Source organism: Topomyia yanbarensis, chromosome 1, assembly GCF_030247195.1.
Source record: "Topomyia yanbarensis strain Yona2022 chromosome 1, ASM3024719v1, whole genome shotgun sequence".
NCBI lineage: Eukaryota > Metazoa > Arthropoda > Insecta > Diptera > Culicidae > Topomyia > Topomyia yanbarensis.
This window is the reverse complement of record NC_080670.1, coordinates 12141863-12162115: the sequence shown is the minus strand read 5'-3', so window position 1 is coordinate 12162115 and position 20253 is coordinate 12141863. Positions and strand designations below refer to the sequence as shown.

Below are 20253 nucleotides of genomic sequence, written 5' to 3'. Positions count from 1 at the left end.
CTGAACCGATTTTGACAAACTTGATTTTAAATGAAAGGTCCATCAGCTGCTGTTGAATTTTGTGTGGATCCGAGTTCTGGTTCCTGAATTACAGGGTGATACGTACGATCACGCAGCAAATTCCGATTGTAACGAATTTTGCGATGAATGTAAAAAGGTGATTTTTTTCCAAAATGTGCACAACTGTTGAATTTGTAGATCTAGGTCCCCAACAGTCATTCAAAGGCTCTTTGGTCACACTGGCCACCATCGACGGATCCTGAAGTATCCAAATTCAGAATAACGGTTATATTGGTTTCTCTAAAATGGCTAGACCGATTTGATCAACTTAGTCTCAAATGAAAGGTGTCGCGTCCCCGGAAACTGATATTAAATTCCATCTCCATCCGACTTCCGGCTCCGGAGTTACGGGTTGTGGAGTGCGATCACATAGAAAACTCCGATTCAAACCGATACCGCGATGAATGCAAAAAGGTGCTCTTATATATGTACTTGCCAAGTGTAATAAGAATGAAAGAGATTTCCATAATGTTATATTGTACGAACCAGCTATTATATCATAGTTTGGAGAAATGAGAAAGGCACAATTGCACCTCTAGGTGGATTAAAACAGGTTTTTTCTCTGAGATATCAATTGATAGACTGGATTGGCATAAACATTCACGCATATGTTTGAGTTGGTTGGTTTGCATCTCAAGGTTGAAATATTATTATTGATATCTTTACAGCGTTCAACCCATAGTATTCAGTGCAGCACCTTTCTTTGAGCATCAGAGGTTGCCCATTTTGGGTGCCATTCAAGCGATGCACTGTTTTACGAACGATATCACGAACTAACAATCATATGTATTCGTCAGCTACCCAAGGTCAAATGTTTGTCATAGTTTTTCACAGAATTTCATTGCATTAAACACCATTTCACGGCCACTCTATGGATAGTGGAAAACCAAATTTCAGATAATCGTATAAAATATCGTGATACTAAAAGCTCCAGCATCGATTGTGCTGTGCACCAGAAGATGAAATCGGGAACATAAGCGAACGTTTGCAAATTTATGCATGTGGACGTAATAAAATTTTCACCAGCACAACATTTTCTTGCATTATGCAAAAGCAATCAAATTCAGTTTAAACCTCCCTTCCCGATGATTCCGCATGTCCCCATGAAGCGGTGTCTGCTGCTGACAGAGAAACCCTGTACTCTGTGTGTTGTTGGTTGCACAGTATCACCTTGATAATCTGACATCGACAACTACAGGGAGGCGAAAAATTATCTGTGATTTTTTAGTCATAACTTCTTGACAAACCTATGATTAAGGCGAATCAGCCAACTGTCACAATTCTCTTGTTGGAGGAGGAATTCCGGACAAACCGTTATCCGTTGAACACTAATCACAGCAGTCAATGAAAGTGAAAACTTTCCTATTTTGTTTACTATCCATCGTTTATACGCCGTAATCATAAGTTTGTCGAGACTTTATTGCTTGTATTTTGAAACAATATTACATTGCGGTGAGACATTTCTTACACACATATCACTGTTGGATCATTTATTAGTTTGCAGTACTCATGCCAAGTAAGCACCCAACTAGAGGTGGGATGGATACAGTTTCGAGTTATGCACGAACAGAACTCCAAAAAAACTGAAAAAATATAGAAAATCAATAAAACAAATGAAATGATTTTTTCATTAAAGAAAAAGCTTTAAAAAAGTATGCTCTTGACGTTATATCTTCGAAACTATTTGGAAATTGGTACTAATATTTTTGTAGTATGTAGTGTTCGACGACACGATCTGACACTTAATGAAACATTATGAAGAAAACGTGTCCAGCTAATTGAACACGAGCTACCAGTATATTGAGTTGTCCCTCGATGCAGATACGCGTCAGCCATAATCTTTTCAATCCATCGTTTCACTCAATGGTCCTAAAAAATCGACACCAACTTAATGACAGGACTAAGCTAGCGCCGAGTTGCCGCTTCCTCTCAAAATAAAAACACTATTTGTGTTTCTGAGCAAACCCCTAGTCCTGCGTGATATCCCGCAAAAAAGAAATCCTTACAGATCAACAGCTTTTGATCCTGTGCCAGAAAAACCACTTTGTCTTCAGCAAGTTGCCTATGCGAGCAGAAATAGACAAGACCTTCATAAATGTCATTCAAGTAAAAACGGTATAGTAGGGGTTATAGTCAAAGTTATAGGGAAGATCCAGCGTTATGATGTCAAATCGAAGAAAGCGATAAATGCATGTAATTTTCAGACAATACATAGCAAAAAGGCTTAATTCCTTACGGGCTTAACTTTAGTATTCTGTTGATGGGGGTCGAGCTTAGGCAACATAACTACGCATCACTCGCGTCCTAAGGTGCCTAAGCTCGACCCCCATCAACAGAAGACAAAAGTTAAGCCCGTAAAGTATTAAGCCTGTTCTAATAATCCTGCCACTTCTAGTTTTCCGATCTGAATTCTTAACATTCTTGCTCTCTCTTAATGGCTCTAAATTTTCGTAACTTTCCCTACCCAGTAATCCCTAGCTTATTGAATATTGTTTAAAGTTAAAAAAGAAAATGTGACTACAAATAATCAGAGTAATAAAGGAACATAGCAAAAAGCTTTTTACAATTGGTGGAAGATAGCCTAGAAAAACACTAAATCAAAAGCTCCCTATTACCCAAGAACGCTGATGCCACATAGATCACTTGAATTTCTGTTCGTCCCTTTGCTTTACGGAAGCAAAATTATGTATCTTATGGCGAATCATTTTTCTCGACACGATTGTCAAGATAGCAAAGGATCATTTTCTCAAACAACATCGGGATATACATAAGAGTTCCAATCGGCCGATATGAGTTGTGGTCGGAGGCTGTTTTCACTTGTCTCCTATAATGTTACTCTCAAGGAGTTTGTTTAATAAATTTTTAGCAGAGTGAGGCTTATTCTCCAACAATTTAAATTTGATTCTGTCGAACCCGTTTCCACTATATGGATACCAGAAAACTTTTATGGGAATCAAAAAGCAAAGTCTTGCTGGAACTCAAATTACTAGTACGGAAGCAATGAAGGAAAGATATTTCCTCCCCAAGGGGCGTTTCTGGATTAACAAAAGATGTTTTCTCTTCTAGATCATCAGAAGAAGACTCAACACGAAGCGAGTAGGCATAGAGACTTTCGGAAAGGATAGGTGACAAGGCACTCATTACCATTTCCGAATAAGGCGCTTTGAGGGGCATTCGCTAACATAATATCGATCGACATCTAGAATAAATGTATTTCACGAAATTTGAATGTTTTTTTATTTCGATTATAGAGGTTTTAACCTTAAGGTCATTCGCCTCTTCGGGTTAGAAAAATCTCTTATGAAAAATTTCTAACCCTATGTGCGGGGTCGGGACTCGAACCCAGGTGCGCTGCGTACAAGGCAATCGATTTTCCAACTACGCTACGCCAACCCCTGAAATTTGAATGTATTTCACAAAATTTGTTCCTCATTTCTTTAACTACTGCACTTCCAGCATAATATGGGCTCCTTAGTTGATAGTGGCCATAGGCGCAGAGTGGCCTTAATATGGTTGTTAATGCAAACAGGTGAACGAGTAATCGACGTTTGTCTAAGGGGACATAATTAGAAACGAAAGACTCGTCGACGGTCTTCCGACTCTGAAGGAAAGAAATTCTTAATCTCCACGATATTTACTGGATGCAGATTTGTGGCAATCCAGTATCTTAACACGTTGAAGTGACGGCTGCTTGAAGCATTCAACCTACTATTTCAACAGATCTTCGCGCTTCAGGCACGGTTCGATGACCACACCGTCTATCTCCACTGCCCGGGCAGGCACGTATACACGATAGCTCTGTGTAAATATAACGCTCATTCAGAATGTAAATTTTGCAGGAACGTGTTGCTAAAACTAGACTTATAATATGTTTTGGAAAGTTGATTGTACTTTACAAAACTCTTCCTTTAGTTTGAACTGAAATTAGACTGGTTCTAAATTTAGCAAGATCTAAAATTTAACGTTTTAATGGCTCGAGATAGAGCTTGACTAACTAAAGTAGTTGCAGAACAACACATTTTAGACAAATTTACTGAGGACATACACTATCTTTCGTACTTTTCATTTCACAAAAAAACAAATACGAGTTTTAGGGTGTTTCATATAAAACAGTTTTTTTTTATATATTTGATATTTTTTTTAGACAGTTGCCATTGGATAAATTGAATATAATTGTACGACGCATAATTTCTTCTTATACACCAACTATTAAAATATTTTCATTTCAAAATTATGAGAACTTTTGCATTAAAAATGTAACATTTACAAATATTATGATCTTCGATTCCCAAGTAGCAATATATGCAGCCATAACTAGTTTGTAACCAGTTTGCAACAAGAAATGCATACATTTTTGTTGCAAACTAGTTATAAACCAGTTGCGGTAACAACATTTGCTACTTGGGTTAGAACATTTAACATTGAATACTGTTTCTGCCATATGGATGTGGCAAGTAGGATATTATTTATATCTTGCAATATTTACTCTAAAAATAGTTTATTTCTAGTAACGAAAGGAGCTAGAGGTTCAGTATTTTGAGACAAACTGTTCTCCTTCAAAATACTTGAAAGTATTTCTAAAGGCATCTGGGTTATTTTTTTTGATGAATTTCTTGTAAAATGAAAAGTGGGAGATATAGAGCTGGCGTATCTTCGACAAAGTTTTTGAAACTTTGATTTTCTTCAATTTTCTGAAAGACTGCGAAACTCTATCTCGCACCATCAAAAAGTTAATTTTCAGATTTTGGGTGCTTCAGTACCACCCCACCCACTATTTAAAGTAAATGAAAAATCGCGTTTATAATATTTATCGTGTACACGAAACTATACATTTTTAATTGTCCACCGTTGAAGTAATTTAAACGTATTGGGTTATGCACGAACAGAACTCCAAAAAAACTGAAAAAATTATAGAAAATCAATAAAACAAAAGAAATGATTTTTTCATTAAAGAAAAAGAGTGAAGAAAGTTATCAAGTTTATAAAATGAGTAGAATGATTGAATTGAGGCAAATTAATCAAACAAATAAATCAAATTAGTTCAGATCACTAAATGCAAAATAAGATAATGCTAAAAAATAAAAAATGAAGGAATAAAATTTGCTTCAAACTAGCAGATTAATTGAAAGGCAGAAAAGGAATGAGTGAACAAAATTCACAAAATTAATAAAAAAGAAAAATAAATGAAAAAATTACAATGAATAAAACTAATGAAATAAATAAAATAATTGAAACGAATCAAACGAATTATATGGTAAAAAATAAAATAAATAGACTGTAAAAACTAAACAAATTTTTTTTTCGAGTTATCCTACTGAAGCTGAGCTAGGGTCTCGAACCCCCCCCCCCTCCTCAGAGTCACTTACTACAATTGCAGACGAGACGGGAAATGTCACCCACTAAACACTGCCTAAATCCAATTGCAGTGGGCTGTGATTCTGGTTGTGATATTGAGTGTATGGTTTAGTTGTGCGGGCATAGGGACTCTACTATTGCGTTTATTTGCACGCTCTTGAGTTCACGTAAATCAGACTAAAAGTGCTGTAGCGTTCACTAAATCATTAGGGCGTTTTTGTGTTTGTGAAATCTTGTGCGTGGATGCTCGCGATTGCATGTTCGTCTGTGTGTATCATCGCGAAGGGCTCGGGCATTTCTATGTTAAGGTGTACGATCGCGTTGAGCGTTTGTATGTCGCGTGGACGTTTGTATGTTGCGTGTTCTAGTGTGAAATTTTCCATTCCATATTCTAGTGTGTATGTTACTTCACGTGATTTTATAACCGTGTGTCCACTCGCATATTTGCGTGTGTTCTTGGATAACCGCACAGACCGTGAATCTGATAGGAGAGAGGGGGTAACAGTGAAGCACATCTTTTTCTACGATTCAAATTTGATGATAATACGTGTTATTTGTGGTGCCAAAAGCGATACATAGTGACACTCTTTTATTAAATAATACATATATATTTTACCAGCGGGTAAAACTCACTTTACGAAAGAAATCACTATATCATCGCGTAACATCGGACTACCATGTATGTATATTAGCTGCAAACTTGTAAGAAGAAACGATTTCTACAAAACGCCCAAATTTACCAATTTTGCCCTATATGAGTAGGAAAATCGAACAATTCACATTTTGAGACAGACACCAAAAAAAAAAGTTCCCCATTCGCCATCGTTTCACAGTTACCTAATCTATCTACGAAAATTGTGAAATTACCAAATTACCAAAAAACTTTGTTCGCGGCGAATGATAAACTAAACATTTATTCAATGAACGGTAACTCATAAATATGGAATGTTTTTCTTTGCAAATTTACTTTGGCTATCACAAAACAAACAAAACAAACAAAAGTCAATGTTTGTATGTATGTGATTTAACTTAACGGCTTAACCGATTGCCGTAAAAATTTATACACCGTAGGCATTAGTTATGGAGCGTGTTTGTGTGCTATTGGTTGGGGATTATCTGCCCCCCAGATGGCGTTTCGGAAAAAAAAACTTGTATTTTCCTCCTAATTCGTTGAAAGTCGCAGCAACGCGCGATGGGTATTAGCTCGTATCCATTAAAAGAGGTAGGTTTTTTTTAATCCAATGATTTATTTGAAACGGCTCAATGCGTTAGCACAACTGAGCCGTGAGTCTTTTAATTTTTTTTACAATAAGTAACAATAAAAATTTTTCTAAGAATGTCGGTCTGCCAGATCTTGTTGACACAGTTTACTGCTGCGTGTTGAGATCCTGTTCCTTGGCGGTGAAGTCGCTTGGGGGTCATTCAGTCTGCCTTCTCTCGCGTTCTCGTTCCCGTCTATGTCTTCATCGGTACTGCTTTCTTGCTGTTCACGATCAGAGGTTCTTATTTGTTTCTTGTTCTTACGGGTCGCTGTAAATCCGTTTTCATCGGTATTTGCTTCATTATTGGCGATGCCAGTTGTTGGTTTGGGAGCGGTTGTCGTGGTCGTTGTACCTGCATTATTGGTTAACTGGATCGTTGTTTTTGGTATCAGTGGCTACTTGTTAGAGTTGGCTGTAATAGGTGAGTTTTGACTACAAGCTTCGGCGCATGTTTTTCCGTAGTGGGCTGTGTGATTACAGAATTGGCATGTTGGGGTCTGTCGTGATTAGCGTTGTTTGCTTATAGGTCACGCCTTCCTTCGGTGATTTGCATTCAATAGTCATGTAAGAAGGTATTAGTTTAGTCACTCGCATTCTCACAATACAAACGCCGTTGGGGATGCCGGTGAAAAAATTTCTCCAGGTATCATTCGTAATAGATTCTACTACTCCATATTGCGACATGATTCGTTACATCATCCCTAGTGCGCGTGGCCAAATCATGGATACGCACGTCCACCATGTCGTTTTCCATATGCACGGGGATCTTGAATTCGGTATTATTAAATTCGACCTCGTGTTGCATGTTGTTTTTTGCAATGAAGTTTTCTGCCTTTGCTAAGCTTCTAAACGTGATCAAAACACTGTTTTACGTGGTGTATCTGAATGTACGTAACTTCAGCGAGATTAAGCTTCATTTTAACCTTAACTAACTGTTCCACTTCCTGAACTGTGGTTCTAACACGAGTTTTATTAAAGTCGATAGAAATCGTGTTATCCCGTAGCGCGGGCACTTTTGTTTCATTTGGCAAACTCATTTCACTCCGCAGCCGGGGTCAACGATACAATTTGTTTATGCACTGATATAGAACAAAAGCTGGCTTGATTCACTGGTGCCTAAAGCCTGCTATAGCGTAGCGAATTTTTTTTGCTTCTGCTTTGTGCGAGGTCAGAAGATAGACTCAAAAGAGGTAGAATCACCAGATCTCTTGCAACATATGGCAACACGTGCAAATAATTAGAAATCGTGAAGTATGAAGGAATGAGACGATTCTGACCATGCATTATGATCTTATTGCGAATGTTTCATAGTTCCTGCTGATCCACTGTTACTCTCTCTCTCTCTCTCTCTCTCTCTCTCTCTCTCTCTCTCTCTTTCCCGTTCTTTATTTTTAGTGTATGGTTCAGATGCTAAAAGAGAATGAGTTCTCCCATATTACTAGAATTCCCGATCATGTCACCATGGAACGGGTTGTTTAGTAAATATGAGTGACATTTTTTTTGATGGGTGACGTGACCCATTAATGATCGCATGAACGGGGGTTTATGCTTGAGACCGCGTTTGTAAATTTGTAAGCGCTAAGACTATCACTTAAGTACAAGGAAAGATAAGATTTTATGTGAGACAATAAATTACCCACTATTCTATCATATACGCCAGTTCTACATCCATTCCCTGGCTCAGCTGTCACATATACTCAGACCTACGATTAGCATACAAGAATTGAACACTTGTACTTAAAATTAAAATTATTAGTACAGTAACACTAATAGGCTTCTACTTTCACATTTCTTCATTAGTTGATCGTTAATTTGGCCTGGTGTAGAGTATGAAAAACACGAAATAATAAAGGTCCCATAAGCTCTCTTGGTCTCCTCGATGCACCACTATCAATATGCAATAACCATCTTAAAACCATTATCTGTCAGAGGTACATGCTTGCTGATGTTTGCAATACTGCAGTTGCAAACCTAGGGGAGGGAAAATCTTGAATAGAAATAATTTTGATTTCAGTCAAATGCTGCTAGTCAACTTTGTCGGATGCTCTCTCTTCGGGAGACTGCTTATGAACACCGCGAGAAGGCTATTATTAGGATACGGCCGCCTCCGTGCTCTGCCTGCATTATTTACAAATATCTCCCAGGCAGTGGCTATTTTCTTTAGCTAACAAAATAACCCTCATCAGCGCTATCAAACCATTGAGAAGAATTAAAATTGGAAAATTTACACCAATCATGTCAGAATAATATTCCTGAACAACAGTTGAGCCTGAACATAGGGGACAGAAGTTAGCAGCATCCAACGATCTTCGAATCCAGTGCATCACCCACCAGTACCAACGCCAATATCAAATGTTCTTTTCAGAATTACTATAAATAAAATAAAAAAAGTAATTTGAAAATTTTCCTTTCGAACACTTCGGTTATGTCACAAACGTTACCCAGCTATCTTTTTTGATCTAGTTCATTTTTTATTTTATTTTAGAATATTTCTAGAAAGCTGCTTTCATAAGAGCCAAAAAAATTATAGCACAATTTCTTTTCTACTACTTTGGAGTTTTAGGCCCACTTCTGCGCTTTACGAGCATAGGAACGTAACGTTGAATTGAAATCCTGATTGTACAGAAATTATAAAAAGAAGCTTTTCAGAATGTACTGTTCTTCGTTTTATCGTCTCTTCAGGTTGCTTGCCAAACTAGATATTTTTAAATTTGTTGCAGTATTGACCAATGAATTTATTTTCTGAGAAGCAGGTTTTTATATGAGATCTACCGATAAGATACGTTAGAATTTTCATAACACAAAATATCTCCAAGAAGCTCGGGTACCTTTTCGTCATTACCACGTCTATGAACTTATCTCTGGACTATTTTCGAATTCACACTCAGTCTTATTTTACTAGTCCATCGCTTAACAATTTACATCAAACCAGTTATTCCGTTAGCCATTCTTGGATCCATTCATCGAGTCTCTGGACATAAAGGTATTTTTCGGCAAAGCTTCAGTCGGCTATTTTATCGTATCTCGGGAACTGGTGACGTTGTCCCCCTTAGGCAAATCACAAACCACCCAGATAGTGCTCAAATTCGACGTTCGATTTTCGTAGGACCCTGGTATCGATACTATTGTTCAATTTTATTGACTGTGGCCGGACAAGCATTCTGTGGAATATAAATATGATCTGGTCACGCACAGTTCCCATTGGCTGAAGGTGCGCTTTTGCTACTTTTCAGATGTAATCAACAGAACAAAATATGTACGTTCCCCTAACGCCTTTTTACTGAATCTTCAATCTTCCCACAATCTGATCGATGAATCACCTATGGACCGTTAACGAAGTCGTTCAATTTTCCTACTTCTTACAGCTAAGAGTGCGAATCTTCTCGTTGCCCCGGGCTCTAATGAAGATTTCTATCCACTTTGTTCGGTTTTATTAGCCTCACGTTGCCGGTCTGCCTGCCCACCCTACCGTGTCCGCCGGCCGAAGCAATCCTGTCCCTACACAAGGATGCAGCTCGCCTCGCCTGAGGTGGAAAATTGGAAATCGATGGGATAATGAAGCTTCAGTGTTATCGTTCTTCGATAGACAAAGAAACATGAAAACCTCGCTTAATTAGATCTATAATTTACGGGAGCTTTTAGTTGGTGGTACTTTTACTTTCTTCGCTGCGCGAATGGGATGTTTACTCGGAGATTCACTTATAAGAGTTTTTTTTCTGTGGTTTCTGTTTGTTTTCAACAAATGGTTGAACTTTTAAAACTGTTTGCAATCTAGACTGATGTGGGAATGCAATCCATTTTATGGTAAGAAAACAAAGCAAGCTTTGGTACTACATTTCGCTGTGGAACTTGACCGACTATTAGCAGTCTTTTCAGCCGATTCTTAATTTACAGAACAATTGCAAGGCCAGTGATTACTCCGACTCCTTACTAGCTGTGGCCCGAATATACGCTAAGTGATTTGTGATACCATCAGTATATACTCTGAACCACCAGACCGGGTTATTAGGCCGATTGGACAATAAGTCGAATACACATTAGGCCGAATGCGCATTAAGCCGCAGGTCAATAAGCTGAATGTTTAACAGTAAGGAGGAAAAGAGTTCGTAGATCAGCAGGACGAGCTTCCAGAGATTCTCGGTTATTATATGCTTTGCTTGCTGCTCAATTATTTGCTTATATCCTTCTTTTTATCATGAGCTGTTTTTCCTTCGAATGTTAAACATTCTATCCAGCCAGCCCTATTAAATAATTACCAGCTTTATTATTTCGGCTTAATGTCCTTCGGTCGAATGACCCAGCGCCTCCATAACATGCTTCGGTTTATTTTTCTGTTAGTGCTTGTGCTGCGGTGAAGCTAAATTTATAAGCGCATTCGCCACCAGTGGTTGGCCTGAGTTCTGTCCAGTGAACTGCTTCATTTTACCAGTAAGTATGTATGTATAAGGTCGAAACAATGTGCTCTATACTCTGCAAATTATTCAGCTGATGGTGATTAAATATTATTATTATTTCAAAACTGCCATAGTAAACAACTAAGAGGATGATTTTAGATAATTGTTTTGTGGCAACCCAAAACATCATCTCCGCTGGTGAGTTTTATTATTCATTCATGCTCCGTTAGGCGGCTTGTATGTTTCCCCATTCACACGATTCCGATCTTTGCGAAGTTTTCATGAGAAGCCATTACCAGTTAATCGGCTTTTGAGCAACTAGACCGCAACAGCTTCCATGTTCAATTTCCGCATGCTGGCAAGATAGAGAAGAGCAAATTTCCTCCTTTCGCAGTTCTTTGTTAAAATAGTAAGCGGAAGTTTATTTCGAACCCACTAATTGAAAGTGCTTATTGTTGGAAGAGATTGCAGTTGCTTCAATTTCTAACCGGGCTACACTGATTGGATTCGCCATTAGTAGTAGGGTATTTTATATTGCCCTAAACCAAGGGGTTCAACGTGAGAGTTAACTATAGAGACTCTTTGACTGTGTTGTAAAGGCTACATCATTTCGAAATGAAAAATTTAGGTTTGGCGATAGCGGCACTCCCAATGATCAGACACGATAGTTTTTTGACAATTAATTAATTTTTTTGGGTTTTAACGCGACTGTTTTGTGGTATCAAACGGGGAAAACAGATCGAAACGGTGAGTTAAACAAAAGCAATTATGTGAAAAAAGTACCCCAGAGGCAAGATTCGAACCTGCAACCCTTGGGACTCTGGCCCAATGCATCAAACCTTATGATATCACTGGGCTATGATAACGTCCCAGAAAGAACACCTGATTATCGCATTGGCGACAGTGATCATAGCACTGCCTCTAGAGAGAGAGAGAGAGAGAGAGAGAGAGAGAGAGAGAGAGATCACACACAAAACAATCGCTGCACCCAACACAATTGATCTATTTAATTTCCCCGCTGGATAGGAAGCCCGAGGTAACTCATCGAAGTACGATGGGTATTGAACTAAAATCAGACGATAATAAAAACCTCGGTCTTTGCATTGGGTCGGAGTCCCAAGGGTTGCAGGTTCAGATCCTGCCTCTGGGGAGATTTTTTTCACATAATTGCTTTCGCTTAACTCACAATTTCAATCTGTTTTCCCGGTTGGATACCACCGAAAACTTTTTTGAGCGTTTTGATATTTTGCTCGGTTTGTTTTATATTAGTTTTAAACGGAACTTGATCTTAGATCTTAAATTCACCATGTAGGAGGAGAAAATAAAAATTATTTAACTAAATATATTATTTATTAATTTATAAAAGCAAATCATTGACAGGTCACAATCGGCACCAATGATGAAGCCCTAATATAAAAATTATTTTAAAAAATCATAAAACTTCTCCGTGGTACGAGTACGAGTCAAATGGAAGTCAAATAGGTGTGTCACACGTTTGAAAGTTCATTCGGTCGAACAAAGTAGGCTATCGCACGAATCCTCAGGCCTATTTACGAAAAACAGACGCACTTTTAGTGTCTTCAAACGGAACGTATTGGGAATGATCTACGGCTGAGTGCAGATGCAAGGTGGGGAAGGTGTATGTGACATAATACATGCTAGACAAGTTTTCCTATACCGGAAAACCTGGATAATGTGAATTGTTTTAAGTTTTCAGGTTGTAGATATTCGTGGAACAACGATTTTTTTTTGTCAGGTTGAAGCTAGCTCCAAAGCTGGAGACACGATTTGTGTACTTGAGCAAACACTCAGTGATGTCCCGCAAGAAAAGATATTCTGTTTAAGCGGATGAGAATCAGTGAAAACTAAACTTTGTTGCATTATACACTATACTCAAGTACACAAATCGTGTCTCCGCCTTGGAGTTAGCGTTAATACGCTAGCTTAGTCCTGATACTAAGTTAGTGTCGGATACTGATGAGACGAATTCGAAACGCAAACTACATAACTACTTTAGTTATATGTCGTGGCACTTTTTCGAATTAGAAAATGCATAGTTCTAATATGGCTACTGGTTTAGATACATCATCTGACGTGGCTCCAAGTTAGTGCTAGTTACCGATGAATGAATTTAAAACACAAACATTGAACTCAATTTAGTATGCATATGATTTTTAACTAATAGCAATTTTATCAATAAACTTTTTTCTACACACTATCCCGTTATTAAACAAACAAGTTAATTACAAATTCCTATCTTTCTCTCTTTCAATTACAGATAATCCTCGTTATTAGGGAAAAAGCACAGACCGCAAACCTCGTTAAACATGCCAATCTCCGACTTTCGCAAGAAGAAGCTGCTGTATGTGTTCAACGTGTTTTTCGGTAAGTACCGGGTTTAGCCAATTGCAGACTGTCCCTTCGAAAAAAAAATTACTGCCTCCCTCAGCACGCTTAGGGTATCACACTCACTCACACCTCATTGCTTTATTCATGACTCGAACCAGGCGGCACCAATGTGCCATGTATGCATGCATGTATGTAGGTATAATGTTAGGCGCCGTCGTTCCCCCCCAACAGAAATATTCTATTAGGCTCCTTCCACTACTTCTTATGCGTCTTGAGCGGACGATATCGCATGCTGCCAGCCTCTAAGGCTCTACAGGAAAGGGAAAAAAGAAACGAGTAAGATTAAAATAGGAGCCGCCGTGTGTATGTCATCCGCAGACGACCAATTTTCCATCATCTTGCGGTTTCGGCAGGTACTTTACCTCGGCGTGCCTTCATAAATTTTCATGTATGTGACACATCCCCCCCTTTGCCTCGGTTGAAGGAGGAACTGCGTTAGGGTGGGAAGAGGGAGTGTCAATGTAGTATGCAAAACTCTCTTGATGGCATGTTTCGGAAGCTGGAATGATGATAGGTTAACTGTTGTGGGAGAAACGTGGCATGAATTTGGAAAGGCTAGAGGTATATGCGGTGGGAACCTGGGAACACCCATTCAGTGTATTTTGAGGGAGCTAAATTAAAAGCGGTAAAGCATATTAGTTCCGATGTTTGCGCCTAACTGCTAGCAAACGAGCCATTCTCATTGAATTCCTCCAGCCGATCGAACTTACGGGAAAAGTTTGTCTTGTAAGCTAGAACAAAGTTTCTTTAGCTGTGCTTTCTCAGGCTAAGAAAAACATATCTAGTTCGTATGCTTTCTCAAATGAAAAGTAAACCATTTGTCAGATCTTACGAGTTTGTTCTTATCTAAATGGCTTGTAACCACATACTGTCAGCAAGTAATGACAAGTGGTAATGTCGCATAAGTGGTTTGTTGAGTTTACGACGAAAGCTTGAATCATGAGGACAAAGTTTATTGTTTTTTTTCTCATTGTTTCTCTAAGATACGTCAATGAATTCGTCAGCATACTTTACTCCAAAAGGAAACCAAATTAGCAGTGAAATGAAGGATTAGAACGGATACCCCATCTTATTTGCTCTAATGGAAATCCAGATTTATGGTCTTCGTTGGACTCTTCAGCACCGGGACAAGGAATCTTTAATCCCATCGTTCGTACCATTTTCACAGCAGCATGTGCGGAAATAAAGATACTAGCAATAGTAAAGTGCATTCTTCCAACCATTTGTTATCGTTGAACAAGCTGTCCACTGCCTTCGGTGGTTGACTGACTGACGGTGACGGCCATCAGACCGGGCCCGGGCAGTAGAGTTGGTATAACAGTGTAAACCTCGTACCAGCCAGTCGGTTGCTGATGCAGCTTAAAAGAAAGACTGCGGGATGCGGGAATTCAGCACGGACACGGTTTTTCATTGTAAGCCACTTTCCGAGAGGATTTTCCGTTGCAAGTACAAGGGATTGGAACAGCTCGTTAGGCCACTGTGAAATCCACCCGTCACTGAACTGCATGCACCGAATGGTAGCTGGTGGTGGATAAGGGAGGGGGAAGGATGAATGGATGGATGGATGGATGGATGGACGGATCAATGGGTGGATGAGTTTGTGCATCCTGTCCGGCTAAAAGGCACAACAATGCAAAGCGGCAGCGAAATGATTCGAACAGGAAAAAGTTCCGCTATGTCGGTTACAGGAGGATATTTCATCCGTTTCGAGAAGAGTAGTGCGGTAAATAAATAGCAGGGACTAAGTGCGGACAATGCTTAATTACAGTTCATTCGGACGATTCTAAAATTATCTGTGACATTAGAAGCTGTTTTTTCATGAAATATTTTGTAGTTATAGGTTTACTTGTCGCGAAAATATCCTCCGTCCGTCGCCTTCAATCACCTAGCGTCAACTGATTCCACAAATATTCAGTTTGCAGCTGGAGTTGGCTTGAAATGTGACACACCAACGAGCGGTATGTTGGTAAAAGAATAAGTAAGCAAATGAATTCATCGGATTGTAAGATACCAGCGAATTGAATTCCCGAACAAATCATCCGCTCAATAAACCGACCAGCACCTCCGTCTAGTTATTTGTTGTGCAATCAAAAGGGTTGCTCACGTTTCCAGTAGAGCAAACACTGAAATGATAGAGGCATTGTCAGTCAGTATTCATCAGTTAGTCCTCTAACAGAGTCCTGGAATTGGCAGAAACTTTCCGATTTTTATATGTTGCTTTAGAAATATTTTTTTGAAATCAGTTTTTGCTTAATTTACAGAAGTGATAGATAAATATTAGAGGTGCGCGCCGCCGATTTCAGGTAAAAATTGTCGGAGCTCTGACTGTTTTTACCTGAAATGGGCGGCGTGGCACGGCGGCGCACACCTCTAATAAATATAATGGAAAATTGGTGCGCTGATAAGTGCCAGAATTGTGTAATTCTGATCAGTACAATAAAATTTACAAACATTCAAAACTCATATTTTTGCTAAAATTTTGAAATGGTCTTCTATGTAAAAATGTTACTCGTAATCAGGAAAAAACAAAAAAATTAAAATAAAAACTTAGGAACCAAAAAATCATACTCAAAATTCATAGCACATCATAAATTTTTAATCATAAATCACAAATAAAAAATTTATAATTGAAAGTCAAATGTCGTCAAATCGTCTATCGAAAGTCAAACTACAATATTAAATAAAAGTAATGTAAAGAAAAGAGATTAAAACAAACTTTTAAAATAAAAATCAGAAATTAGACAACCAAATTTAAAATTCCCATATACAAAATATGAAATCTAAACATCAAAATCATATAGCAATTATCAAAAATAATATACTTAAACTTCAAGAAATAAAGAAACAAATCAAAAATTGAAAAACAAACCACAAATTACCAAAAAACAAAATTCAAACTACAAAAATGCGAAGTCATGAAACAAAAACAATAAATCGTAAATCAAAATCAGAGAAAAACTTAAAATCATAAATAAGCATAAGCATAAGCATAAGAGATCGCCCGTAGTTGCTACTCCGTTATTGACCAGAACCAAATTAGGTTGCAAAATGTTCATTGGAACAACATGCTTGGGAATAACATGATGAGCCACATTGTACAATCTATTCTGATCCCTGCATGCTGATCAATACCGACGCCGGCCACGTCCGAATGCAGATCTTCTGGGAAAGGAAGGAATGTTAGTCCGATACATGTTGCTACTAGAGACCGAGGAATCCTCTGCATCTCTACATGTATCACGGGAAGGGGAGAGTTGTTAGTAAATGTGCCAATAGTGTTATCATGTAATAATTTCTCTGGGCAGCCGGCTACCGAGAATTTGGGAAATTTATCATTTGTTGTATTAATACGATTAGCAACATAACCAACTTGAACTCCGGATAGCCGGCTAGAAGGAGCACTGCTTATATTTTTTAATATTATTCTATCCCGCGACGAATTTGTTCGTGGTTTCTATCGTGTCGGTGCTGATTTTACCCGGCGATCGTTTGAATAAAATGCGGAATCTTATACAGAAGGTTCATCAGACTCTTCCATAGGTGTCGCGGGTGAACTCCGCTAGCGAATGACGGATCTCAATAGTAGCATGTCTGTAATAACCTACGTACTTGGAACAAAAAAACTTTAAATTATAAATAAAGAAAAAAAAACTTAAATTAATAAATAAATATCACAAAATCATCATCAATCATTAATCATCAATCCATCAACACATCATCAATCATCTATCCTTAATCGTCAATCATCAATCCGCCAGCATCATCAATCATCAATAATCAATCAATCAATAATCATCAATCACCGATCAACGATCATCAATCATCGATCATCAATCATCAATCATCGATCATCAATCATAAATCATTAACTATTAATCAATCATCAATCATAAATTAACAATTTAAAATCACACAAAACAAAAGAAAGGTGGTGAAAAATGGCAAACGTCAAATGGAATACAGCTAAAGGTAATAAAAAACAGAAAATGAAAAGAGAAAGATGTAAAGTACGATAGAGAAAATCATAAATAACAAATGAAAAATAAATAAATGGAGTAAGGATGGAAAGGGAAAAATAGAGACTATAAAATGGAAAAAGGGAATGAAGAAAGCAATTAGAAATAGCAATGAAAAGTGTATGTGTATATAAAAAGCAAATGAAAAGTGTGTATAGGAAAATAAAGCAGAAAATATGAAAAATTAAAAAACGAATATAGAGAATAAAAAAATAAAAAAAGGTTAAATTGGACGTGGAAAATTGACAATGCAAAATCGGGAAATCACAATGAATATATGATATAAGAAATTGAAAAATAGAATATGTAAAATAAAATGAGAGCTGCAAAATGGAAATTGCAAAAAACAGCGAATGTACGGAAAATGAATGAAATAAAGATGTGAAAAATAGATAATGAACAATAAAAAATGTATAACTAACGCAAACGTACATTAACAATCAAATTTGAAGAAATCTGGAAATATAAAATAAATAGTGAAAAATGAACAACGAAAATTATGAAACCAAAATCAAGAATAAAAAATAGAAAATGGAAATAAAAAATGAAAAGAAAAATGGCAAATGGAAAACAGAGCGTAATAAATAAGAAAAAGAAAATGAAGAAATGAAAGGTACATAAAAATAAAATGGAAAATCGAAAAAGGCAAATGAAACATGGGAAATGGCAAAAGAAAAGTATCATGGAAAATAAAATATGGTACATGAAAATTGGTCACGGGAAAATGGCAAATGAAAAATGGAAGAAGAAAGACCTAAAATAGAAAAGGAAGAATGAGAAATATGGTTTGAAAAAGGGCAATAATAATTTGATATGAAAAAAGAAATGAAAAAATGGTGAATGGAATAGGAAAATATACAATAAAAAGAGGCCAATAGCAAATATGATCGAAAATAAAAAAAAAACAAAAATTAAAGAAGGTAAAATAGATAGCGAAAAATAGAAATGAGGATGGAAAATGATTAGCTTAGCATGTAAAATGATAAAAGCAAAATTAGAAATAAAAATCATTGACAAAATATGGAAGATGACAAAAGAAAACGTAGAAAAAAATTAAAAATAAAAATTTGAGAAAAAAATGATAAAAGTAGGATAGAAAAAAATGAATACGAGAAAAAAGAAAAGGTTGGAATATGGAAAAGGAAAAACGGCGTCTGGACTATGGAAAACAGCAATACGAAAACAGAAAATGGAAAACGAAAACTGGGACATAGAAAACGGTAACGGGAAAATGGAAAACGAGACATAGGAAGTAAAGGAAAACTTTCAGAACCGAACACCACTATACTAAAAGGTCTGATAATGGACCAATAATATTAGTCAACAGATATTCAAAAATAGCCTATGGAAAATGGATAGAGAATAGTAAAAATGCGAAATGGGACGATTAGAATAGAAAATTGAAAATGGAGAAAAAAGAATAGGAAATCGATAACAGGAAATGGAAAACTAGAAAATATAAAACTGAAAAAAACAGGAAATAGACAGCCGAGCATAGAAAAGAGGAAGTAGAAAATAGAAAATAGAAATTGGAAAATGAAAACTGGAAAACGGAAAATGGAAAACGAAAAATGCAAAAATGGAAACCGGAAAATGTAAACTGGCAAATGCAAAATGGAAATTAGAAAATAGGAAATAGAAAATGAGCAATAGAAAATAGAAAACACAAAATAGAAAATAGAAAAAAGAAAATGGAAAATGGTAAAAAGGAAAATGGTAAATTGAAAAAAAAGGAAAATGGAAAATATGAAATAGAAAATGGAAGATGGAAAATGGAAAATTGTAAATGGAAAATAGAAAATGGTAAATGGAAAAAAGAAACACGGAAAATAGAAAATGGAAGATGCAAAATTGTAAAGGAAAAATGGAAAATAGAATATAGAAGAGAAAAACGAAAATAGAAAACAAAGAATAGAAAATAGAACACAGTAAATAGAAAATAGGAGATAGAGTATAGCAAATAGAAAATGGAAAATAGAATATGGGTTATTCTGTGCGCTGTACTAGAAATTCTAACTTGAAATCGTGCTTCACAGATTTGAGCCAAATGTTCATCTAGTACCACCCCGCGGGCCTTGGGAGTACCCCCCTTTTGACAAATTGACCAAACCATTTATTGTCCTTTGATTATATCTACGGTTCCATTAACACTAGAATCAAACCGCAAAATGTTTTTGAAGGAAACATGAATGAAGATTTTGGAGGCAGTGCTGCCAAGTATGCGATTTTTCTAGTAAAAAGAGTAAAAATTTATTTATCAAGCAATACGTACATTTTAATTTTGAAAATTCTTTTGTTCCTCAGACATTTTTACATGTGAAACACTTCTAATCTCAATAGAATTTAAGCCAATCTCGGAAAAATGTTTAAAAGGAAAAAGCTCATTTTTTCAATTAAAGTCGCATTTTTTTACCAATATCTCGGATAGGCTCAAATTATATTGAGGTTTCCAGTATTTTTTTATGTAAAAATGTCTGAGGAACACGATGACATTAATATTTCTCAAATTGTGAGAAAAATTAACTTTTAATTTTTAACGGAATTATGGATTTTTATGTATTGGCCCTACATGAACAATTCCTCCAAAATTGGTTCAAACAAGCGACTTGATCACTTTGACCGGAATGATCCATATAAAAAAGAAATTATAAAATTGAAAATTAAACATCAAAAGTCGAAAAATTACTACAGCACAGACCTGATTTGGTCTATTTTTGACTAATGCTGTTAGCCTATGGGGTTCCAAAAAGTACTATC

The 20253-nt window shown here is 36.8% G+C and overlaps 1 protein-coding gene across 2 annotated transcripts in view; it reads left to right on the top strand.

The window, feature by feature from the left end:
- The window catches only part of LOC131676908 (calexcitin-1-like), a 139752-nt gene that overhangs the window by 58763 nt on the left and 60736 nt on the right, over positions 1–20253 (top strand). For both annotated transcript variants that reach the window (XR_009303257.1, XM_058956305.1), the window contains exon 2: positions 13350–13456. Coding sequence is in view for 1 of the 2 variants with exons in the window: in XM_058956305.1 (XP_058812288.1) it covers positions 13399–13456 (58 nt within the window). In the remaining variant the exon portion in view is untranslated. The remainder of the gene's footprint in view (positions 1–13349; positions 13457–20253) is intronic.